The following is a 26,277-nucleotide window of genomic DNA, read 5'->3' on the forward strand; positions in this document are numbered from 1 at the left end:
GCCACAAGGTGGTGCCAAAGGAATACTTATTTTAGACTTATGTTCATTGGCATGACACAGAAAATAACGGACAATTGTTTCCCAAATAATAGACGAAGAGCAAATCAATAATATGCAGGGGAGCACAATATGCTTCATCCAAATGTATCTTTCATGCTTCCATGTTTTGTTCACTCGTCACCATCTTCCAGCTGAAATCGGTGACTACGACCCCGGAAAGCACCCCGAAGGCTACAGCTCCAAATTTCAGTTCTTCCCCAAGCATTCAGTGAAGTTGGAAAGGCGGATTGCCGACATCCACAAAACAGAGCTGATGTAAGTTGACTCTCGGCTATGTTGGCAGCCATTGTGCAGTGCGCGTCGCGCCTGCCAACCTTTCAGAGATGATATACCGAGAAGGTTAAAGCAGCAGCCGTCCCCCTTATGCTAATTTTACCCCTGTCATCATGCCGCGCCTTCGCTTGTCAACCTTAACGAATGATGCATCGGGTTATAGACACTATTGTCTCACTGAACTGGACACACACTGAATCAAGTACGTGTGTACAAAAGAGGCCTGCAAAGGGCTGAAAAATACAGAAACCTTCACTTAGTTGAGGATCTTTTCGAAAAAAATGGAGTTGTGATAATTTCAATAAGAGTTAAGATATATACTGGCAAGATACAATACAATACAATACATATTGATTTATATAGCGCTAAACACGCTAAGCGCTAGCACGCTAATCATTAGCATGCTAAGCGCGAGCATACTAAAATAAACACATTCACCCTCGCACCAGTGGGGAATGAGCCTAACATGCATGTTTTTGGATGTGAAAAAGAAGTGCTAGGGTGGTCATATAAAAACATGCTAACTGCACATGAGAGGAATAGAATTCAAACCTCAAACATTAGCGTGTGTCTTAACATTAGCGATAGTGGCTCGCATCGCTACACTGAACGACTGTACCCCAAAACATAATGAAAACTAGACACGGTAATGCTAATGAGCCACCCAATATAAAAAGACAATGTTATAGATATCATGTTAGTCCCTTTTTGTTTATCGGTTGTAACACAAGCAGCATAGTGAATCATTGTTCTTTTTTTCCCCCAGAGGCCAAAGCCCTGAAACGTCAGAGCTCAACTTCCTCCAGAAGGCTCAGATGTTGGAGACATACGGTGTGGACCCGCATCCATGCAAAGTACGCAGCAGCTTAATGTTATTCATCAGTGACCGTGCAAACAAAGGTTGTGAAATTAATTTGTTTGCCACGGACCACATTGTAGTTATGGTTTCCTCTCGGGGGCCGTTATGCATTTGGGGAAGCCATTAGAATGTTTAATACCCTCCACATATTACATGTAGAGCGCAAAACAAATTAATGAAAAACTAGTTTTCAAATTTTAAGTCGTAAATAATTAATGTTGTGGTTTACATGGGATAATATGAAATTTTGATTTGCTTTCGCGGGCCGAATAAAATGATGAGGCAGGCCAGATTTGGCCCCCGGGCCTTGACTTTGACACCTGTGATGTAAACTGAATATATCACCTGATTGTGACCCAACAACAGACTGGTTTTGTAATCCAGACTAATTTATTATTATTTATTGAATATCAATTGTTTATTTTTCTTTCTTTGTTTGTTTTTTTCTCTTGTTTTGATGTCAGGATGTGTCTGGGAATCCAGCTTTTCTGGCCTTCACCCCATTTGGATTCACTGTGCTGCAAGGTAACAGGAGGATTCATATCCTAACCTGGTGAGTGTCAAGATTGCACAACAGTGGATGGAGATTAAAAACTAAATACAACCTTTCGACATATTTGGATGTTTTCATGTATTTTGCTCATTGTCCTGGCAGGGATGAGGTGACCAAGCTGAAATTTGAAGCCAAGACATTCCATGTATATGCAAATCAGACAGAGGTACTTTACACAGGATGCAAATTCACCACGATGGTTGAACTACAGCAGGGGTGTCAAAGTCATTTTTTGCCACGGGCCACATTGTAGTTATGGTTTCCTCTCGAGGGCCGTTATGAATTTGGGGAACCCATTAGAATGTTTCAATCCCTTCAAATATTACATATAGAGCACACAGCAAATTAATGAATAACTCGTTTCAAATCTGAAGTCAAGAATAAAGACTTTTATTGTGGTTGACATCCAAAAATATGAAATTTTGGCTCAGATTTTAGCAATCATCATGGAATTTAACAAGTTTGATTTGCTTTCGCGGGCTGAAAAAAAATATATGGCGGGCCGGATTTGGCCCGCGGGCCTTGACTTTGACACATGTGAACTACAGGATATACACGCATCAAGCACAAATCAATATGTCTCTTGAAATTTAAAGACCAGTTTAGAAAGCATTTTGGGTTTTTGACTCCAACTATACCGAAACAAGACTTATGGATGTTAGGCCGCTTAAAATTGATTTGATTCTCCTCAACTGAACATTATAAAAATGTGATATTTAAAGGACAACCGACATCACTTTTTTGTTTCTTAACTGACACCAGAAAAACGTTTTATAGCATCTAAAATACCCAAAACACGCAGTATGATATTTTTATTCAAATGCAAAACACCAATAAAAATGACTTAAAGTGTCCAAAATCTGCATATATATTTATGACTGGATGCTTTTGTGTTACGCATCCAGTTATGAATATGATTCAAATAGTTCTGAAGAGGAAAACATAAATGTTTGCAATCGATAAAAGATGTTCTTCCGGGTCATTTTGAGGCATTAATACTGATGTGTAGCACCCCGAGAAAATGCAGAAGATGGCGCCAGAGCTCCGTTGATTTGTCTGCTTGGAATTTGTGTCAGCGAATATCAAATAGTAGTATTGGTGCAACACACAACAATTCACCATCGCGTTATTTATGTGTTTTCCTTGTAATTTTGCCATCAACACGGATCAACACAAAGTTTTCAGACCAAACAAAGTACCGCAAAATGCATTGTGTCCTTTCTCGGTCAGGGGCGTTCCTTCCGTGACGTGACGTCAGGACTTGTCACCAACTCAAAAACATGACTTCCTGAATATTTAGCGCGAGTCTTAAAACGTAAAATATAGCTATATGCGGTGGAATCTTTGTAAAATGCGCTCAGTAGAAGTCATTTGAAGTGATTTTACAAATTATGGACACAACTTGCCTGTAGGCGTCGGTTGTCCTTTAAAGTACTGTGTGTGCGTATGTGTGTTTCATAGGATCAAAAGATCATACTGACCTACTTTGCGCCTACAGCAGAGGCCTGCAAGCACCTATGGAAGTGTGGCGTGGAGAATCAAGCCTTCTACAAGTCTGAAACTAGAAATTATTACAAACTGCCCAGTATATGTACTTGATGTCCTCGTGATTGAATATGCTGTTTGTTTTCTGAACCAGGTTGGAGAAATCTAGCCAAGTGCGCACAGTGTCCAGTAGCAATCTTTTCTTCAAGGGTAGTCGCTTTAGATATAGGTACCATAAACATTTTTCTTTGTATGTATCGCAGTTGATAACGTGTTGTCAGAGATGTTTGTTCGGACACTGTAAACAAAGGCTTGAACACAGGAAGATTGTCTTTTACTGCCGGCAGGGGATGCAGATATTCATGCATGACACCCAACCTCTGCAACCCTCTACCAAGCTATTTGTTGACAGTATATGCAAATTTAAGTGATACATTACTAAAAGAAATAGTCTTCTTGATTTGAATACCATGACCGTAGGCGTCCCATTGTACAAGCACCAACATCCATAAACCAACAGAACGTAGGCATTTTAATGGGTTGTCTTTCCATGAACTGATAGATTTGTAATCAGGCTAATGAGCTCTTCCTGTGAAGGAGTTTACCAAGTCGTAAATTAGTCCAAGGCCAGATTTTCTACATGAAGATGACAGTTTAACAGGCTGTGTCTGTTCACCTCAGATTGACCCCAGGTTTTCTGTGCTTCCATTGTGGGCCTTGTGTTCGGCCAACTAAGCATTCAATAGCATGATTTTTTTTTCCAATATGATAACTTATTTTCTGTCTATTTTCTATTACGCGTACACAGCCGTCCAGATTGAATATGACAATAATGTTTTCTCAGTGGAAAAGTTGCAAAGGAGGTGATGGAACAAAGTGCCAAAATTAAAAGGGACCCCCCTGAGATCCACAGGTCAGAATTCCGACAAAATATCCACCACACACACCAACTGTTGGGAAATTGTCTGTCTTGACTTTGTTAAGTTGTGTCTCATAATTCACGCTTGTGCCCATATATTTGTTCAGAGCGGGCATGGTGCCAAGCAGGAGTTGTCCGTCCATCACGCATGGCCCTCGTTTGACGAGCGTGCCCAGGACACGACGGAGAGCGGTGCACATCTCCATCATGGAGGGTAAAAAGCGTGCAAGCAAACACACACAAGCATACACACACTCACACGTGCATAAATATGATAGTGGAGTGGCAATGGAAGGATTTGAAACATTTGAGGAGCACAACGTAATGACAAAAATGTTTTAAAAGTGGCCAAGCAATATTTCCATTTGTATTTATCTGTTTAAAACGGTAGACTGGTGTTTTAATAATGGATTCTGACATTATTTAGTAAAAATACACTTAAACTGATTCCGTTTTGGGATGGTGCTTCTGTTCCAATGATTTTTCCAACTCTTCTAAGTGAGTTTTTTTTAATCAATATATTTCTTGACATTTTTGGATATCATCTGAAATTTCCTGTGATTTGAAAACTCTGTTTACACCGCTACACCCAGACGGCAAATGAACTCATTCACTGCAATTCCCGAATTTATTCGGGAATCGAAAAGTGTGACGTGGAGCGCCATTCCCGAATTTATTTGAATTTTGTTTTTTCTTACGTGGGTGGCGATAAAGCGCTGGTCAGACCTCTGGAAATGTTTTCTCCCTTCCACGCCTTTTGTCCATGTTAGCGCTTTGTTACAGCTGCAGTTGTTGTTAAAGCGCTACCGAAATCAATATGTATGTACTGTATTGCAGCCGCCCCTATTTGCTCATATAACTCCAGACCCATATTACTTAGGAATTAACTCTTTTTTCTTATATCTGATGAAAGAAGAGAGTCTAAGGTTTCTAATGCTGCATTGAATGTTTATGTAGTCGTAAAACTCAATATCAACAAGGGCGTCCAAGATGTCTTACGATAAATTACATTTGGATGTACAAACAATTGGACAATGTCATTTTCATTCTTTCAGAAATGATTAATGGGAGAATTGGGGGCACAAAAAAAACAAATAAGTAATTATTGTGTATTCAAAGTCTCACTTTTTTAGTTTTGGTTTTTCTTTTGAGTGGGTGCCAATAAAGCGCTGGTCAGACCTCTGGCAATGTTTTTCCCTTCCAAAAGGAACATCATTTGCCTTTTGTCCATGTTAGTGCTTTGCTACAGTTTCAGCTGTTGTTAAAGCGCTATATAAATCAATATGTATGTATCTTATTGTATTTTGTACAGCTGCCCTCATTTCAAGCTCATATAACTCCGGACCCATATAATTTAGGAATTAACAATTTTTTTCATGAAAGAAGAGAGTCTAAGGTCTCTAACGCTGTATTGAATGTTTATGTAGTCCTAAAACTGAATATTCTGTGGGTCCTGCAATTTGGGTGAAAATGACCCTGGCACTGGATTGGACACATTGTTGCACATCGTCTGGCAGTGAATGAGTTAATATGGCATCGCAAATGTCACAGTATACTTTCAACTGCCTTATTTTATCCTGAAAGTTATCAAACTAAATTTTATTTGTTGTTTAATTTCGTCAAACTGGATCATCTGCACTACTATTTTGTCCTGATCAGAACTGTCATGTCGCTCTGTCCGCGCTGGAATTCTCACTGGTAATAATAACTGTCCAAAAATAGCTCTTACCGCCAGAGGGGCCGAGTCGAGTGTGTCAAAGCCAACAGGAATCAGCAGGGGGGTGGGAAGACTGGGGCTAAGCATGGACCACATTTCCAGGCCTTAATTTTTCCATAAGTCTGTCAGTCACGCTGTGGCTCTCAACCCGGTCGTAAGAACACGAGTCAATGGTCGCTCAGATCCTTAGCTGCAATCACGGGAATTTTGAAAAGGCGAGACGGGCTCAGCTGGAACCCTAAAGGTCATATCGCTCACTTTTAACCATGGTTAAGTGTCTGATCCGCATTGAGACCAAAGTGAACGTTCACTTGCGCATGGTCAACCATTGCTATCGCGATGTGAAGGTGCGCGTTTTATCTCTGGGACCTCGATTGCTGGGCAAGGCGTTAGGGGCCCTTCCGCTCTTCCCCTCCCTTACCGAAGGGCCTGCGGCTGAACAGAGGTCCACGGCTGCTCTCGGATTAGCTGTACCCACAAATGGCTGTCCAGGTAACTTGTAAAAAAAAAAAATTCTGAGCCTTTTGGGGATGATCGCGTGGTCCCTAAATGTTTCTTGTGATATCATTAATAAGAGTTTCATTTTGGGTTGTTGGGCTCTTAATTGCCGAGAGTATGCGTGATGCATGAGGTCATCGATTGCATTCTGAAAATCTTTAAAGGACAACCGACACCATTTTTTTTTGTTTCCTAACTGACATCAGAAAAACGTTTTATAGCATCTAAAATACACAAAGTACGCAGGCTGATATTTTTAGCCAAATGCAAAACAATAAAAATGACTTAAAGTGACCCAAAACTGCTTCAAAATGACCTCGGAAATGGCGAGTTTCAGAAGGTCCCGCCGCCTTGTTCGTGACGTTATGCCAGGATACTCCAGACACTTTGCTGCTGTTAAATATAAATTTCTCCACTGTGAGACTAATAAAGACAAATCCAAATCCAAACAATGGCTTCAGAAAGTTCAGATTCAAATAGTTCTGAAGAGGAAAGCATAAATGTTTGCAATCGATTAAAGAAGTCCTTCCGTATCAATTCGAGCCGCCTGGACTCCAATGTAGCTCCCAGAAAATCCACAAGATGGTGCATAAGCTCCATTGGAAATGGGCTGATTTGTCTGCTGAGAATTTGTGTCCCCTTTTATGGTCTTATCGCAATTGGTAGAGTTGGTGCGACATAGAACGATTCACCATCACGTTATTTATGTGTTTTTCCTTCTAATTTCGCCATCAACACAGATCAATATGATTTTTTTCAGACCAAACATAGTACCCAAAATGCATTGTGTGTCGCTTTCTCAGTCAGGGGCATTCCTGACGTGATGTTACATCAGGCATCATCATCAACTTGAAAACAAGACTTTCTGAATATTCAGCGCGAGTCTTAAAATGTCAAATATAGCTATATGCGGTGGAATCTTTGTAAAATGCGCTCAGTAGAAGTCATTTGAAGTGATTTTACAAATTATGGACACAACTTGTATGGGGGTGTCGGTTGTCCTTTAAAACCCAAACCCAGTTTCCTCTCACCAGTATGAAAATCAACCCAACACATGTATTGCAATGCAAGACTGATTGGTCCCAGCGCTGCACAGGCAAATAGGTTTTCCTTCCAATAGCCTTGCACTATCTCCCTATTAGATTATTCAAACGTACAGAAAGAAGACAATAATAATCTGTTAGGAGGGTGAATTTCTAAAGTAGGTTCAGTAAATAAACTGATGTATTTGGCAAGGTTCAAAATCAATGTTGTTATTTTGTTGAATCGAAAATGTTCTGTTATCAAAATTTGAAATATGTTTTTAAAATGATCTGCTTTAAGGCATATTTAAACATCGTTATTTCCATGTAGCATGTTTAATTAGGTTTATCTATCTAGTTGACTTTTGAAAAGCTGCAACAAGTGTAAGGATTTTTGAAATACATTCAATTTTCCGTTTCTCTTCACAAAATACTAATATAGTTATAATAAGTAATAATATAAGTACAGTAATAATATAGTTAGAAATCTGTTTTAAAATGGTTGCTCGAAATAATTACTTTGATTTATATTTTGATTGTTTCATTAGTTCTGTATTTTAAAATATTTCAATGTTCAAATAAAATTAAAAAAATAATTCATTTAAAAATAAAAGGTTTAGTATGTCTCAAATATCTATTTTAAATTCTTCAATATTTTCTGCCGTTTTAGTCAGTGCAATCTGTTTAGGTTTTTTGTTACTGTATTTCAACGATTCAAAATATTATTTAAATGACTTGCTTTTAACCCATTCACTGCTAGACGTGCAAAACATGTGTCCACTCCAGTGCCAGGGTTTTTGTCATTGTAACTTCAATTTCACGACCCACAAAATATTGAATTTTAGGACGACATAAACCTTAGACTCTCTTCTATCATCAGAAAAAAAGAGATAATTCCTAAATTATATGGGTCTGGAGTTATATGAGCTTGAAATGAGGGTGGCTGTCCAAATTACAATGTGATACACACATATTGGTTTATAAAGCGCTTTAACAACAGCTGAAGCTGGAATAAAGCGCGAACGTGGAAAAAAAATTTAATGCTGCCTCCTTGTGGAAGGGAAAAAAACATTGCCAGAGGCCATGGCCAGCGCTTTACCTGCACCCAAACACGAAAAAAACAAAACCTGAACAAATTTGGGAATGGCGCTCTATGTCAAATTTTAAATTCCCGAATAAATTAGAGAAAATAATTTAGTTTCTATATGATTTTCTTTTGCAAAGTTATTGTAAAATTCAATTTAAAAAAAATCAGAATTTCAAATATTGTCCCTTACCTATTTGTTGGACCACTTATTCATGCACCAACTTTTTTGTCCTATTTCCTGCCATGTCAGGTCTAGAGTCCCTCCGGGACAGCGCCCACTCCACGCCGGTGCGCTCAATCTCCCACGGTGACTCCTTCCTGTCCTCTCATGGCCACACAGTAGATGGAGGCGAAGCGAGCACCTCCGGGGTCATCTCCGACGAGGCCTACAGCCCCTCGGAAAGCGTCCTCCCTACGCCCCTGGCTGAGGGTGGGTTGGAGATGCACCTCAATGGCTCTCCCTGCAGTGTTGATGAGGACGAGGGTAACGCGTTCCTGGAGGCAACGGACAAAAGAGCCGGAAGAAAAGCTCAGCGGGTGCTTAAAAGCCGGCCGTCATCCGCTAATGGCGTGGAGGAGCTGCACAAGTTCATCCTGAGCGTTCTGCGCCTTTTCTTAGTCACCATCGGACTTCTCTTTGCCCTTCTGTTGCTCCTAATTGTGCTGACAGAGTCTGACCTGGACGTCGCCTTCTTGAGAGACATCCGCACCACGCCAGAATTCCAACAGTTTCACTTTGAGTACTTCTGCCCGTTGCGGCGCTGGTTCGCCTGTAAATTTAGATGGATGGGAGGTCTCCTTATCAACAAGTAAAAAAGATGGCCATCCTTTTCCTAGCCTTTCCCAAGTCACAAGCCACGGATTTCCCGTTGTAGGATCTCCCTCTTTCATTTCATCTGCCACTGTTGCAGGGATATATTTAATTTTAAATATCCTGAAAATTCATTTCACAGATTTGTTAACACGAAATGTGATTTATCAGTGAAATTATATATTTTTTAAAGTAACCGTCTAGTTCAAATGATGTTTGGAAATTAATAATCCTAATGACTTTGGATTGACGCTTTCAAACATGACAGAAACCACTTGATAAATGAATGCCCCCTCTGGCAGTTTCAATCAAAACCCAGCATTGTTATCTTTGTTGTTGTTTTTTTTTTTTGTGACAGCTCTTGTACTGGAGCTCCTCATATTGAGCAGGTCTACTTAATGTTTTGGGAAATAAGTGCAGTCAGTGTATGTCAGGATATCATCATAGACAGGCATACGAACTATTTTTCGGGATACACACAGAGCTGGCACAATGAGTGATGTGTCGTTCACGAACGAGCCCGTTCTCCTAACACAAAAATGGTGGCGACTGTTTTGTTCGCTATCCCCCCCCCCCCCCCCCCCCGTCTTTGTTAAAGCCACGTGATTGGTCAAGAACGCAGGGGGGGGGGGGGGGTTACAGACAGCGAGTGAGGCCTTCTCCCCAAAACAAAATGGCGTCTTCGGTTAAAGTCATGTGATTGGTCAAGAACGCAGCAGTAAGTGGGGCGAGGGGTTAAACATTAAAGAGACAGGCAGAAGACAGAGAGAGAGTGAGAAAACACAAAAGGGAGATGACGGAGCTTGAAACAAACAAAAGTAAAAAAAAAAAACAAGTGAAAGTGAGACATGACAAACAAATTGATAAATGAATGCCCCCTCTGGCGGTTTCAATCAAAACCCAGCATTGTTATCTTTGTTTTTTTTTTTTTTTTTTTTTTTTTTTTTTGTGACAGCTCTTGTACTGGAGCTCCTCATATTGAGCAGGTCTACTTAATGCTTTGGGAAATAAGTGCAGTCAGTGTATGTCAGGATGTCATCATAGACAATGTTGTTCAGGCCAATCTATGTAATTTTGGTTTTTGGGAGCCTTTTACTGAGTGAATTGCTTGTTCTGTAGCCACAAAAGGACATAAGTCTCCTTGTGCCGGTCCCAAGTCCGGATAAATACAGAGGGTTGTGTCATCCGATGTAAAAGCTTAGCCAAAACAAACATGCGGATCAAACTTCTAAAGATGGAGGACACTGATTCGCTGTGGCGGCCGCTTGAAGGGAAAAGCCCAAAGGAAAAGAAGAAGAGATATGGAGGGGTCTTTTTGTGTCCCGGTGGAATGAACATAAATCCAAAATAAATATAAGATGGTATATTTTACACTCATAAAGAATTCTTGCAAAGTGAAAAGGGAAACGACTTTTATCTGAAATAACTTCATCTGTTTTATTTACTGTACATAGATAAATTACACGTACATAAATACATCTGTCTATCTATTCTGCTAGCTGGCTATCTAGCTAGCTAGATATAGATACGTAGCTAGCTTGCTAGGATCTCTCTAGCTCGCTAATATGTATCCAGTATGTACATAATATGACGTATTTTATATCTGTGTAATTCGGTTTGAAAAAAAGTAATGTAATAATTAAGTTTCATTCGAATTATTCTTTTTATTTTTGGCACTAAAACCCCTCCATATAATGAATGGGATGAAGGATGTTAAGGGACATTAATAAATGTAGCATGACTATTCATGTCATTTGGTATTATTTGTGCACTTTTTTCATCGCTTATCATCCAAAGACTTTTGAAGAACAATAAGTGTTTTTTTGTTTAGTTTTACTAAATAAACTAGGAGCCAAATAATGCTCATGGATACAGTACAATATCATCTTATGTGATAGGCTGACGTGAGCTAAAGCTAGTTTTGCTCGTCAAGTGTTTGACTTCACAATGTGCAATAGTGGACACAAACTCATCGGACATTGCAATGTAAGGAGAGAAGCAGCTTTTTTTGTGTTAGGTGAAGGTTTTTACGCTCTTTTATGTTTAATGTGTTGGAGAGACTTTGAATGGATAGAGCCGCAGATGCGTCCTGTTTACTGTAGCGCTACTTTCATCACCACACCAACCAAAGAAACCTGTTTTGTGTTGCTTCAGCCGCCTGCAGTGTCTTTGACTGAAATGAAAATAGCGTCATCTGTGACTCTTGTGTTTTGTTCAGTTCAGGGTGTAACCCACCGACTGCTTGAAGACAGTTCGGATAGGTTGCTGCACATCCACGACACTTGTAAGGATGAGCGGTTCATATAATGTATGTATGCAAGTATGAAGTCCGCACATTCCAGCTCTATCATAATGAATTATGTTTAAAGGACAACCGACGCTTCCGGACAAGTTGTGTCCATAATTTGTAAAATCACTTCAAATGACTTCTACTGGGCGTATTTTACAAAGATTCCACCGCATATAGCTATATTTTACGTTTTAAGACTCGCGCTGAATATTCAGGAAGTCTTCTTTTTGAGTTGGTGACAATTCGTGACGTCAAGTCACGGAGGGAACGCCCCTGATCGAGAAAGCAACACACAATGCATTTTGGGTACTTTGTTTGGTCTGAAAACTATGTGTTGATCCGTGTTGATGGCGAAATTAGAAGGAAAACACAAATAACGCAATGGTGAATCGTTGTGTGTTGCACCAAGCCTACTATTTGATACAAGTTGACACAAATTCCTAGCAGACAAATCAGCCCATTTCCAACAGAGCTTGGGCGCCATCTTGTGCATTTTCTGGGACGCTACATTTGAGTCCAGACGCCCCAAAATGATCCGGAAGGACTTCTTTAATCGATTGCAAACATTTATGCTTTCCTCTTCAGAACTATTTGAATCATATTCATAACTGGATGAGTATCATCTCCGAATCTGAAGCCATTGTTTTGATTCTAGAGCAAGGCAAGACCTCTTGGCGTGACGTCATGAACAAGGGGGCGGGACCTTCTGAAACTCACCATCCCGAGGTCATTTTGAAATAGTTTTTGGACACTTTAACTAATTTTTATTGGTGTTTTGCAAGCACCAGGCTATCACGTCAAATATTTCAATATCACACCAAGGCAAACAGATGAAAAAAGGACAACTGCCTCCCAAGTGTAAGCGAACCTCAGTTGGTGATGAACTCCATCAGTGCTAGTATCCCAAAAATCAGTGAGTCGGTTTTGTAGGAAAACAAAACGTTGTATTTTTGCTTCATTATGACAGGGAAGCATCTTATATCTCTCGGGATGTTATGCATCGAATATTACGTAAATGTGGCTTATGATTCTGCCTCATTTAGCTAATCAAGCATCAGCAGATTCGATGTACGTATCCAATGTTGCATTTGTTAATAAATCTGTAAATTTTGTCTAAAAAAACATCTGTATTCCGACACGAGCAAATTGAAGCACAAATAAATCAGTTTTGTTTAGATTTGGACTGGCAAGACTTGATTAATGGGGTCTTGCGGTAAGCTCACAGGGATGTTAGACAAAAGGAAATACTAAATCATAAAAAATAGGTTGCCATGTTTGCCTCATTAGTGGGATTTCTAAATCAAAAGCAATAAATAATGCAGGTTGAACCCTAATCTTGAGGGTTTTTTTGTCCCTCAGAAGGCTTGTGGATGCGTGTGTGAAGGATGTCACTGCAACGTTACTGAAATCTGCTTGTTTCCCCATCGTTGACTTACTTTGGTTGCACATTTTGAGCTTGGCACATGACAATGGATGCGTTGCTAGTGCAACAGGTGGAATGTAGATGTTTCATTGCCGTTCGTGTCACCATGGAAACCGCAAAATATGAATGATGGGATGATTGTACAGCACGTGCGACTCCAATCCATCATGGCTCCAACAGTGTCTGTAAGCATGTTTTATGCATTTATTGCCTCCTGGCCAGACAGTATTTCAATTGAAGACTGGTGTTCCCTGTTTATGAATAAATATATATTCTTGACATGTGTAAACTCCTGTAGTCTCCATTTTAAACCAGGCAAAAGAAAAGGAAAAAACTCAAATGACAGATTTTCACCAATCAAACCTGACTAAAGTCATTTTCAGGTGATAACAACTGTGTAATTATACGTGATTCATCAACGGGATGGGGAAAAAAAAGATCAATTTCATTTAACGTTTCATCATTAATTCATTCACTGCCATTCCCAAATTTATTCAGGTTTTGGTTTTTCTTGCGGAAGGGTGCCGATAAAGCACTGGTCAGACCTCCGGCAATGTTTTTTCCCTTCCACGAGAGGGCATCATTTGCCTTTTGTGCATGTTAGCGCTTTGTTCCAGCTTCAGCTGTTGTTAAAGCACTATATAAACCGATATGTATGTATTGCATTGTATTGTATTTTGGACAGCCACCCTCATTTCAACCTCATATAACTGCAGACCCAAAAAATTTAGGGATTAAACATTTTCTGTGGAAAGAAGAGAGTCTAAGGTTTCTTACACCGCATTAAATGTTTATGTAGACCTAAAACTCAATATTCTGTGGGTCCTGGAATTTGAGTGAAAATGACAAAAACCCTGGCACTGGAGTACTCATTTTTGCACGTGTCCGGCAGTGAATGAGTTAATCTATATGACACCTGAAACATTCCTCAAAAAAAGGCTGGATGAAAAAATACAGTGATTAATAAGTAGATAGAGGTAATAAAAGCTATGATTTTCATCAATCAGAAATGTGATAAAAAAAACAATCCTGCAATTGATGAGGTCTGATTAGATTATGTACGTATATGGAAAAATAAAATTATAGGAGGCTTAAACTTGTGACGACTGACGATAATTATGTCATATAAGAATACGTTTGAGTCAATCAAAGCAAAGAAGTACCTGAGGCATTTTGAAACCAGTTCTCAGGATTGAGCAGATGCAAGTTTGTGCTGAGGAAACGTATGCCGACACTGCCATCTTGAGGCTTTCACTTGGAATGAACGCCAATGACAACTGTGAATTGTAACATTTATTGGATTGTGAAAGTTAAAGAAAGTAAACATGAAAAATAAGGAGCTAATCTTTAAAGTAAACATTTATTTCCACAACTATAAAATTGAAAATATTTATCTTAGAACTATTGCCACCTTTGTTATTGCTGAAACTCTGAAAACAACCAGGAGCGGAGGGAGTCTCAATCTGAGAAGACATGCAGTCGTCCGGATGAGTTACCGCCCAGGATGGCATTTCGGGTGGGGTGGAAGGCCGTAACCGATGGCACCGTTTTGAGATTCTCGTCGTCTTCGAATACGTGCAGAAGCCGACCGCTCTCGTGGAACACCTGCATTCTGCGAGGTCTCATACTGCCGACCAAAAGGCAGTCCTCCTGTTTGGGGTCCCACACGGCTGATAGTTTGGACAGGAAGCGACCAGTCCTCATGTTATGGCTGCGAACAGAAAGGTGCAAAAATATTTCAAATCTACAGAGCAAGAGAAACCTTTTCCAGACAATGTTACACTGGACACCGAAACCGGAAAAGCACCATATTTAATCCCTTTAGAAAGATTTCAACCCATCAATCAGCCTGTGGAAACAGGCTGATTCATTCTTCACAGCTCGGTGGCCACCCTCTTTTTGGGTGAGACATTCCCCCCCGCCCGTGTGCCTCAAAATGACACGGAATAAATTTTTTAATCCAGGGGTGTCAAAGTCATTTTTTGCCGCGGGCCACATTGTAGTTATGGTTTCCTCTCGAGGGCTGTTATGAATTTGGGGAACCCATTAGAATGTTTAAATCCCTTCAAATATTACATATAGAGCACACAGCAAATTAATGAATAACTCGTTTTCAAATCTGAAGTCAAGAATAATGATTTTTATTGTGGTTAACATCCAAAAATATGAAATTTTGGCTCAGATTTTAGCAATCATCATGGAATTTAACAAGTTTGATTTGCTTTCGCGGGCCGAAAAAAATGATGTGGCGGGCCGGATTTGGCCCGCGGGCCTTGACTTTGACACCTGTGCTTTAATCGATTGCAAACATGTATGCATTCCTCTTCAGAACTATTTGAATCATATTCATAACTGGATGTGTGACAAGAAAGCATATTCTCCGAAGTTGAAGCCATTGTTTTGATTCTCCAGCAGTGCAAGACGTCTTGGCGTGATGTCACGAACTGGGGGCGGGACTTTCTGAAAAGGCCCAATTCGCAGCTAAATTTTTTTGCAGATTTTAGACACTTTAAGTCATTTTTATTGGTGTTTTGCATTTGAATAAAAATATCATACTGCGTGTTTTGGGTATTTTAGATGCTATAAAACGTTATTCAGATGTCAGTTAGGAAACAAAAAAGTGATGTCGGTTGTCCTTTAAGCAGGTGATTAGTAAGTCAAATTTGTGCAATGGGACCATAGGTATGTCCAATGGTTGCGTAATGCTTGTGAAGTACGTACCTGATGGATGTCAGCAGGGGGGCTCCAGGAATCATCACGGATGTGTCATATATTCTGTTTGTAATCAAAGAAAGGATAGACATGAGCGGCGTCGCCCACTGCACGAACGACAAGATGGGTGAAAGTGCTGCCGAGTACGCACCTAATATGGTTGTCCATACAAGAAGTGACCACTCTGTTGCCAGTACATGGAGAGAAGTAACAGCTGGATATACTTAAAGAGTGACCCCGAAGCTGGGAGACCTGTTGGCTTCTCATGTTTTTCAAACACCGTGCGTCGTAAACGCTCACCATCCTGAGGAGAAATAACTTGGTGACTCCAATCGAAGCCCAAGAAGAACATGATATGCAAGACATCGACCATCCGCACCTGCTCGCAGCCACGGCAATGTATTGTCGTTGGAGCGGGTGAACGCTGACACATCTTACAACGTTGGGATCCAACGAGAAAAGAGACTCATGCGTGGTACTGCACAACCACAAGAATGTTGAATGACCATCAAAGCTCAGAAAACAGATGACAACTCAAAAACAAAACCCTACCCTGGTGTACGCCGGTCCACAATTGCGACGTTTCCATACAAGTCACTGACCACCAGTGTTGAACAGTCATGTGACAGGAAGTCAAAGGTTTTCAGGCCGTCTTCAATGTCATACACCTGCAACACACGCAACCCTTTTAAACAGAAGAGTAGGTTGGTCTAAATCACAGGTGTGAAAGTCAAGGCCCGCGGGCCAAATCCGGCCCGCCACATCATTTTCTTCGGCCCGCGAAAGCAAATCAAGCTTGTTAAATTCCATGATGATTGCTAAAATCTGAGCCAAAATTTCATATTTTTGGATGTCAACCACAATGAAAGTCATTATTCTTGACTTCAGATTTGAAAACGAGTTATTCATTAATTTGCTGTGTGCTCTATATGTAATATTTGAAGGGATTTAAACATTCAAATGGGTTCCCCAAATTCATAATGGCCCTCGAGAGGAAACCATAACTACAATGTGGCCCGCGGCAAAAAATGACTTTGACACCCTTGGTCTAAATAATTAACTTTGCAGCTTGGCTGGACCAAGACAGACAGCCACCATCAAGAAAATCCAAGGTTTGCAAGAATGATATGCGCATTCCTCACAGTCACCAGATGTTGTTTCTATAAAGAATGTTTTTGCCAAAAGTGTCTTATAGTTCGACTACAAGTGGATTAACGCATTTACTGCCAGACAATGTACAAAAATGTGTTCACTGCAGTGCCAGGGTTATTGTCATTTTCACTCAGATTCCAGGATACACAAAATGGTGAGTTTTAGGATGACATAAACATTCAATGCAGCGCAAGAAACCTTAGACTCTCCTCTTTCATCAGAAAAAAAGTTAATTCCTAAATTATATGGGTCTGGAGTTATGAGCTTGAAATGGGAGCAGCTGTACAAAAGGCAAATGCTGACCCCTCGTGGAAAGGAAAAAACATAGCCAGAGGTCTGACCAGCGCTTTATCAGCAAGAAAAACAAAAAAACAATTCGGGAATGGCAGAATGACATGTCATATTTTCAATTCCCAAATAAATTCGGGAATGGCAGTGAATGAGTTGATGTAAAGGACAACCGACACCATTTTTTTGTTTCCTGACGTCAGAAAAATGTTTTATAGCATCTAAAATACCCAAAACGCGCAGGCTGATATTTTTAGTCAAATGCAAAACACCAATAAAAATGAATTAGTGTCCCAAAACTACTTCAAAGTGACCTCGGAGATGGAGTTTCAGAAGGTCCCGCTCCCTTGTACGTGACGTCACGCCAAGACGTCTTGCCTTCCTCGAGAATCAAAACAATGGCTTCAGATTCGGAGAAGATGCTTTCTTGTTACTCATCCAGTTATGAATATGATTCAAATAGTTCTGAAGAGGAAAGCCAAAATGTTTGCAATCGATTAAAGAAGTCCTCCCGTATCAATTTGAGCCGTCAGGACTCCAATGTAGAGTCCCAGAAAATGCACAAGATGGCGCCCAAGCTCCGTTGGAAATGGGCTGATTTGTCTGCTGGGAATTTGTGTCAACTAGTATCAAATAGTAGTCTTGGTGCAACACACAACAATTCACCATCATGTTATTTTATGTTTTCCTTCTAATTTCGCCATCAACACGGATCAACACGAAGTTTTCAGACCAAACAAAGTACCCAAAATGCATTGTCTGTCACTTTGTCGGTCAGGGGCGTTCCTGACGTGACGTCACGTCAGGCATCGTCATCAACTCGAAAACAAGACTTCGTGAATATTCAGCGCGATTCTTAAAACGTAAAATATAGCTATATGCCGTGGAATCTTATTAAAGTACGCTCAGTAGAAGTCATTTGAAGCCATTTTACAAATTATGGACACAACTTGTCCGGAGACGTCGGTTGTCCTTTAAATGAAATACATCTTTTTTTTTCCCCAATCCCGTTGATGAATCACATCGATGTTGTAACCTGAAAATGAGTTTAGTCAGGTTGGATTGGTGAAATTGTCATTCCATGTTTTTTTTGCATTTTCTTTTGCATGGTTTAAGATGGGGACCCCCTGTGGGAGGGAAAAACATTGCCAGAGGTCTGACCAGCGATTTAATGGCACCCTCCCCCAAGAAAAACCAAAACTGGAAAAAAATTAGGAATGTCGCTCCATGTCATGCCTTTCACTTCCCAAATAAATTCACAAATGGCAGTGAATGAGTTAAAAAAAACATGACTCACATCATCAAAAGCACCCTTCTCCACATCCATGCAACGCATGGATCCATCATAGCTGAGACTCAGCAGCTGAGCAGGGTGCGTCTTGGAGAAGGCCAAACAGCCCACCGGGCGAGTGTGGGGCTCAAACAGCAAAACGCCATCGTCACCCCAGATGCCACCCTGTGGGGGATGAACCACAGAGGGGATAAAAAGAGCGGACTTTGGTCAAAGACACACAAAGGTTGACATTGACAACAGAAGTAAAGAAAACTCACTAAAGTCCAGATGCCCACATTCCCATATTTGTCACCCGCGGCCATGAGGAGGCTAGTGGAGGCGGGGTGGAAGGCTGCTGAGAAAATGCGCTCCTCCACAACTTTGACCACTTGATCTTCACTTATCTTCATTTTCTTCAGCAAGGAGCAGTACCTTCAACAAAGCGGTTACTTCTTAGTATTGCCTTTGACAATTCGGAATCACAAGAGTCTCAAAATTGTCAGCATACTCTTTCAAATCCAGTTCCAGTCCCCTTTTTCTGGAAGACACCTGGATAGATAAAAATACAATCCTTAGCCTTTTTTTTAATCGATTTGGAAACAAGGCAACAACAAGGTAGCCCAAAAATATTACATTCTGCATGGAATAGAACAGGGGTCGGCAACCTTTTTGACAAAGAGAGCCATAAAAGTAAATTATTTAGAAATGTTTTTCAGTGAGAACCACACACACGCAAACACGCACGCACGTGATTTCAACAAAATGTCAGAATGTATTATTTAAAATAACTTTGAGATAATACCTTTCATATGAATAGTTTTCCGTTCTTTATGATTGGTAAAAAAAAAATCCAGCCAAACGATCGGAATGAAAGTCAACTTGCCGGGTCCATAGGCGATGCTACTGCTAGCTAGCCTGCACACTGCTCATTAGCTTGCACGCTTGCTTTTTGCTGTCTCTCACAGAAGTATATTGATGCTAACGTTAGCATGGGGCTTGTCAAAGTGCCACAAATATTCAACTGTTTCATTGCAAATTAGAATCACGGCAGAACCTTTTCTCTCCACAAAGGCAAAACCGTCCGTCCAGTCAACCTGAAGTGTACGATACTCGTCAATATTTTTACTCGGCAGGCTTATTTAAAAGGGGGCGTTTACCTGTTTCGACATCAACGGCCATAGGTCAGTATCATCCAATCAAAATTGCGCTTTCCGCCAACTGCCGCCCAAACAGGAAATGAACAGCGAAAAAGCGAGACTATGTATTTAGTTTTATCGACGAGCCAGATGCAATTATCAAAAGAGCCATAGGTAGTAGAGTTGAGGATGTAGGATGAAGATGCCGTAATGCCCTAACAAGTGAGCAAAGACAGTTCATCGATGAGTGCTCTATTATCATGTTGGAATGCTTTTTCATTAAATTTGCCTCAATTCCCATGAAAAGTTTACAACTGGGCATATTTCCCATTTACTGGGAAATTTGCCATCCTGTTAGGAATCTTTACCTCTGAGCAAAGTTGGAGGAATTGAGGTGGGAGCTGGCTTCCTTCTGCCATGTTGACTGGCTCCATAGGCAGAGGACCCGGGGGCTTCTTGGTCTTGAAGGGCTTTCAAAACAACTGATGTTAAATGGTGGAAAAGACAGCAGGCAGGTCAATTGCAAGATTTTATTTTGGCGGTGCTACCTGTTTCACGACTTCCGTTTCTCTTGGTTCTGGCACAGGTGGTGCTTTGTTTTGGAGACGCAGGGACCTCCGAGATGGGAGGACTTCTTTTATGCCTGCGGGTTTCCTGAAATGACAGATGACAAGCATTGCAGATGGAATAAGGTGACAGTTCAAAATTTGTTGGTTTGAAATTAAATCAGGTCAAATCACAAGTCAATCACAAGGTCAATATGTGAACTGCACCTTTTCAACCCTTTCTTTAACGGCTGCCATCTGGATGATGATTGTTTTAAGTCTTTGGATGCCTTCAGGGAAAAAGGTCAAAGATGAACAAGGGATGATACTTGTTGTGCGATGAGGGACAAAAATGCATTAATAATCAGGCACAATGAAAATGTCAACTTCATCCATCAACACTTTCATTTGCTGACGCCAATGCCACTCACAAGGCAGGACTTTTAAAGCCAAACTCTTAATTCACATGCATGTGGTGAAATAAAGCCAACGCAAAGTTTATTCAAATCATTAAATCAATCGGACAATCAGTCAATGGGAATATTTGTGAAATAATCTATTCTAAAAATCGTCGTGGGTCCAATTTGAGAGGCTTTCATATAATGTGGGGAAATAGACATGCGGCATTGCTTCCATGTTACACTGGAACAAAATATAAAACCGATATACAATGGCAGTTTGTCATTTAAAGGACAACCGACACCATTTTAACTGACATCAGAAAAACGTTTTATAGCATCTATAATACCCAAAACACGCAGGCTGATATTTTTAGTCAAATGCAAAACACCAATAAAAATGACTTAAAGTCTCCCAAAACTACTTCAAAATGACCTCGGAGATGCCGAGTTTCAGAAGGTCCCGCCCCCTTTTTCGTGACGTCACGGCAGGACGTCTTGCCTTGTTCTAGAATCAAAACAATGGCTTCAGATTCAGAGCAGATGCTTTCTTGTTACTCATCCAGTTATGAATATGATTCAAATAGTTGTGAAGAGGAAAGCATAAATGTTTGCAATCGATTAAAGAAGTCCTTCCGACTCATTTTGAGGCGTCAGGACTCCAACGTAGCGTCCCAGAAAATGCACAAGATGGCGCCCAAGCTCTGTTGGAAATGGGCTGATTTGTCTGCTAGGGAATTTGTGTCAACTAGTATCAAACAGTAGTCTTGGTGCAACACACAACGATTCAGCATCGCGTTATTTATGCGTTTTCCTTCCAATTTCGCCATCAACACGGATCAACACGAAGTTTTCAGACCAAACAAAGTACCCAAAATGCATTGTGTGTCGCTTTCTCGACCAGGGGAGTTCCAGATGTCAGGCATCGTCATCAACTCGAAAACAAGACTTCCAGAATATTCAGCGAGAGTCTTAAAACGTAAAATATAGCTATAGGCCGTGGAATGTTTGTAAAATACGCTCAGTAGAAGTCATTTGAAGTGATTTTACAAATTATGGACACAACTTGTCCAGAGGCGTCGGTTGTCCTTTAACTGTGCAGTATATTGTTCAATGCAATTATGTCAGTCTGGTTGCTTCTTGTTTAACTCCTTCAGTGCCATTCACAAATTTATTCAGGAATTGAAAATATGACGTAGCGCACCATTCCTGAGTTTGTTCGGGTCTTGTTTTTTCTTGTTTGGGTGCAGATGAAGCGCTGGACATGGCCTCTAGCAATGTTTCCTCCCTTCCACAAGAGGGCAGCATTTCCCTTTTTTTTTCCATGTTAGCGCTTTGTTTTAGTTTCAGCTGTTGTTCAAGCGCTATATAAACCAATATGTATGTATTGCATTGTATTTTTGACAGCTGTCCTCATTTCAAGCTCATATAACTCCAGACAAATATAATGTAGGAATTAACTCTTTTTTTCTGATGAAAAAAGAAAGTAAGATTTTCTACACTGTATTGAATGTTTATGTCGTCCTAGAATTCGAGTGACACTGACAAAAACCCTGGCACTGGAGAAGACACATTTTCCCAATGTCTGGCAGTGAATGAGTTAAGAGTCCACAGTGTCAGGAGCAGGGGAAGAATAGAGATTGAGCTGTCGACATGCTCATGCTGTTACGTCTGTTAACGTCCCTACTTGTGGCGCAGCTGTAAATGTGAACGAGGGCGTTGTTTGTACGCGCTTTTCATGAAATGATTTGCGTCTGTCAAAATGGAGATGGCTGTAAGTAATGTGTTGAGCTACCTGAAGCAGGTTGATCGAGGAGAGAAAGTCTCGATTCCGCCTGATATTCTCCAGACGCTCCAGTTCATAAGCCGAGAGTCGTTTACCCTGTCATGATATAAAATGTTGAGATGTGCAAATGTGATCGGCTTTGAATCAGTTTGATTAATACTTACATTTTCCACTTCTGCATCACCATTTTCAGAATGTGAAGAGTCCTCGTTTTCTTTACCTTGTATTTTTTCCATTTTGTGAATCTTAAAATGTTGGACAAAAATGCAAGATAATTAAGGAAATGGCTTTTTTTCTCACTACAACAGCACAATCTATCCGATCACATCAATAGGCATTGGTACCTATGCCGGTTGTATGATGCTCCCTTGTAAACAATACTCTATAACACAGGTGTCAAAGTCAAGGCCCGCGGGCCAAATCTGGCCCACCACATCATTTTTTTCAGCCCGCGAAAGCAAATCAAACTTGTTAAATTCCATGATGATTGCCACAATAAAAGTCATTATTCTTGACTTCAGATTTGAAAACGAGTTACTCATTAATTTGCTGTGTGCTCTATATGTAATATTTGAAGGGATGTAAACATTCTAATGGGTGCCCCAAATTCATAACGGCCCTCGAGAGGAAACCATAACTACAATGTGGCCCGCGGCAAAAAATGACTTTGACACCCCTGCTCTACAATGATTAATTTGGTATTGGTGTGGGGTGGCTTTCTAATTTCTTATTTTTACAGTGTGTATCTTGTTTGTCTATGCCTGAAACTTGAATATATAACAAAACAATTATTTTACCATATCGTACATTCCTTTTTCATCGCATTTGACCTTGGTGGGATTATGAAGGTGCTGGAGTCTATCCCGATGCTGCACTCTTTTTATGTCCATTACGTTTGGAGCTGCAGGTCCTATTCATGGGAACTCACCTTTCTCTTATTGTTCGGTTCGTTTAATAATACAAAAAATAAAGCGGGAATCAAAAGCAAGAACAAAAAGATTCTTTCATCTTTTGGACGGCACATAAATAAACTGGCCAGGATGTGACGCCATTGACTAGCCTATAATAAAAATGGAGGTCCAAGAAAATAAGACGATGTTTAAAATGTGTTTGTATCGTGAATTGCCTTCACACCTGTCGTGCTGCAGAAGTAGAATGAGGAGGAGAGTATTGAAGGTGCTTGGATACCAGATGGGTTCGAGATAATTTCTGGACGACTTTCATCTGGACTGGTGTTACTTCCTGCCAGGTGAACAGACACATCGTTCGTTAATTGAGACCTCTCACTTAACAGTGTCATCTCTATCTTTATTTTGAAATATTATATAAAGTAAGAATACATACAAGCGAGCTAAAAAAAACTTTGGGTGACACATAAAATAGCCGACAAAAACGTCATTCTTCACTTGTGAAATTTGTCTTCGAATTACAGTACAGTAAATTCGTTGTGTCATTGTTGTTGTTGAGATCTTTCGCGATGCATTTGGGAGAATAAAGAGTCGAGACGGTCCTTCTTGTTTCGGTCGTACACGTAGGATGTTTATTTGCCGGAGCGAGAGAGCAGCCTCGACACTCATCGTCGGACAAGAAATCACACACACACTGGCTTTGATGCTCTCAAAGCACGTGATGTCGCGTGGTGGCTGGGTTGCCAGATCCGCTCAATATTACAGTATGTATTTCACAAAATGAGGATACAATATAACTTTCTTAACAGTTGTCAAATATGGGAGGGTTCTGAAAGAAACATATGCACGTTTGGCTTACAATACATTGCTATGAATTTAGAAATGTAAAGTCTGTGTAGTATGAGTTTTTTTTTTCCCAGAATTCACTTTAAATGAATGTAAGTGGCAAAAACAAGAACACAGACGAAGCAAAGGCAGCCATTGAAAAAAACATTACCTTCTCGCTGGCGTCACGCCTTGAGCTTCTTGTGTTCATTGGAGTTGTTGACCACTTAATAAACACAAGAGTGAATTTACGGGGGTAAACAGGCTCGATATTCCTTCCCTTGAAATCTACTTTCGTAACTGAAGGCGTGCGAGTTGCCGCGTTTCAAGTTTTGTAATCAGCTGCAGTGATGTTGTGAAACAGAATTCCGAGAGGCTATTGGTCAATTTTATGGTGTTGTCATGAAAAAGGTTGGTTTCCTTGCTATCCGTAGCCAATGGGCTCGCAAAAAATCGAGCTCCACTTCCGCATGCAACCCGAGTTTACACGCGTGTTCTGTCGTTATTTCCGGAAGAAAAGAATACAGTACTGTACAGTAGTGTATTTTCGCATTATGGACGTACTGGAAAAAAATGCAAATGTGGTATTGAAGAAATATTCTATACATTATTTACAAAAATCAGCAATTACTTTAATTATTTACATTTGTATAATTATATTGTAGCAGTTGAGGAAGGCAAACACACGACTGACTGGAGTACGTCTTTATTCCAACTGCTAACAAGTTGATCTGGCTTGAACATGGGAAAATGCAGTAAAATAGACTTATCATACACACGCTCCGCTGCGCACCTGTTGGGTGAGATGCCTGGATCGAGTGCCCGCCACAGTATCAATTATATAACCCATACCGGTCAACCTGTACGTAGGTTTATTATGCATTTTAAGACGTGTACGACGTACAAGAAACGAGAGAGAAAAACGCAAATTTGTCAATAATGGGTACCATCCGGTATACACCGACTGTGTATAACGTCCGACTATCACGAAACGGCAAATGAATCAAGTCAAACGAGTTCGCCACGCTTGCCTCTGTCTCGGTATCATTTTTTTAATTGCAAACGAAGCGAGCGGTTTGATGCTACTGTGCGCATGCGTCTGCCACCTGAGGATCTCCCTTTGCATCATTTATCATGTAATTTCATCATTTATTAAGAACATGTACAGAATGATATAACGTAACATGTACAATATAACATGTTAAACTACATAAATAAACACGTTTGGAAAAAAATATGGTGTACGATTATTTTGTATTTTGTAAGGGAAAATACGACAGTTTGTAAGGGCATGGAGCCGGGAGGTTGACAGGTATGATAACATCTATCCTGAAAGAAACCATGTCCCTCTGCACTGTCATACCGACGTGCAAACTAGTCGACCAATACGACCATCATGCCATCGTTGTGATGAACAACTCGTGTGTGCTCCATGCTCTTCTTCACAGCCTCCACAGAGCTTTTGAGCATCACAACCAAGGTTGCTTTTCCACGCCTGAACAAACCCTCCCTTTGATTTCCCACTCAAAGCATACTTGGGCGTGAGAAACACAAAAGGCATTCTCCCCCTGAGAAAGAAGAGATTTATTAACAAGAGGTAATCAGGAAAGGAAACATTTTTTTTAAACAAATGAAGAAAAAAAAGCAAATATTGACTGAAGCGGTTGGCACACCATTACCTGACATTGTGGTGCATATTGCAAATATCTCATGTGCCTTTTGGAAGGGCAACTGTGCTGCTTATATCAGGATGTTAAACACGTGAAAAAATAGCAGATGTGAGCCATTTAAGCATCAGACGCTTGTCTAATCAAAGCTTTTAAATACATATCGGAAATATCCAGAGAATAAACACAATCTTATGACCGTATAACTCTTGCTAATACAGCAATGAACAGCATGTGTTACTCTTAGAAGTGTCATATACAGCACAGGTGTCAAAGTCAAGGCCCGCGGGCCAAATCTGGCCCGCCACATCATTTTTTTCGGCCCGCGAAAGCAAATCAAACTTGTTAAATTCCATGATGATTGCTAAAATCTGAGCCAAAATTTCATATTTTTGGATGTCAACCACAATAAAAGTCATTATACTTGACTTCAGATTTGAAAACAAGGTATTCATTAATTTGCTGTGTGCTCTATATGTAATATTTGAAGGGATTTAAACATTCTAATGAGTTCCCCAAATTCATAACGGCCCTCGAGAGGAAACCATAACTACAATGTGGCCCGCGGCAAAAAATGACTTTGACACCCC

General features: G+C 40.4%; 2 protein-coding genes across 3 annotated transcripts in view; one reads left to right on the forward strand and one right to left on the reverse strand.

Moving 5' to 3' along the window:
* The window catches only part of LOC148900856 (FERM domain-containing protein 5-like), a 36,251-nt gene extending 26,388 nt beyond the window's left edge, over positions 1–9,863 (forward strand). Inside the window, exons 6-14 of the mRNA XM_088992862.1 lie at positions 192–315; positions 1,100–1,187; positions 1,657–1,745; positions 1,848–1,911; positions 3,207–3,298; positions 3,385–3,459; positions 4,075–4,143; positions 4,257–4,363; positions 8,724–9,863. Coding sequence (XP_088848988.1) covers positions 192–315; positions 1,100–1,187; positions 1,657–1,745; positions 1,848–1,911; positions 3,207–3,298; positions 3,385–3,459; positions 4,075–4,143; positions 4,257–4,363; positions 8,724–9,286 — 1,271 coding nt within the window. The 3' untranslated portion in view covers positions 9,287–9,863. The remainder of the gene's footprint in view (positions 1–191; positions 316–1,099; positions 1,188–1,656; positions 1,746–1,847; positions 1,912–3,206; positions 3,299–3,384; positions 3,460–4,074; positions 4,144–4,256; positions 4,364–8,723) is intronic.
* On the reverse strand, positions 9,137–24,364 carry wdr76 (WD repeat domain 76). Of its 2 annotated transcripts, XR_016114522.1 has the most exons (17): positions 24,193–24,364; positions 23,422–23,529; positions 22,452–22,532; positions 22,297–22,383; positions 20,332–20,393; positions 20,107–20,212; positions 19,927–20,028; positions 18,931–18,971; positions 18,701–18,854; positions 18,447–18,605; positions 16,262–16,377; positions 16,089–16,187; positions 15,861–16,013; positions 15,719–15,772; positions 14,409–14,708; positions 14,161–14,274; positions 9,137–9,243 (listed from the first exon to the last, which is right to left on the reverse strand). XR_016114522.1 is itself a non-coding variant. In XM_088992864.1 (15 exons), exons 1-15 carry the CDS (start codon positions 24,229–24,231, stop codon positions 14,456–14,458), a joined length of 1,614 nt encoding a protein of 537 aa, XP_088848990.1. In that variant the 5' UTR covers positions 24,232–24,363; the 3' UTR covers positions 14,276–14,455. The 2 variants fall into 2 exon arrangements, 1 of the variants encoding a protein (XP_088848990.1); XM_088992864.1 differs by lacking the exons at positions 9,137–9,243; positions 14,161–14,274 and having other exon boundaries at positions 14,276–14,708; positions 24,193–24,363.
* Between the last annotated feature and the right edge of the window lie 1,913 nt (positions 24,365–26,277).

The sequence above is a fragment of the Hippocampus bargibanti genome, linkage group LG03 (genome assembly GCF_051943395.1).
Source record: "Hippocampus bargibanti isolate YZ-2025 linkage group LG03, ASM5194339v1, whole genome shotgun sequence".
Classification (NCBI taxonomy): domain Eukaryota; kingdom Metazoa; phylum Chordata; class Actinopteri; order Syngnathiformes; family Syngnathidae; genus Hippocampus; species Hippocampus bargibanti.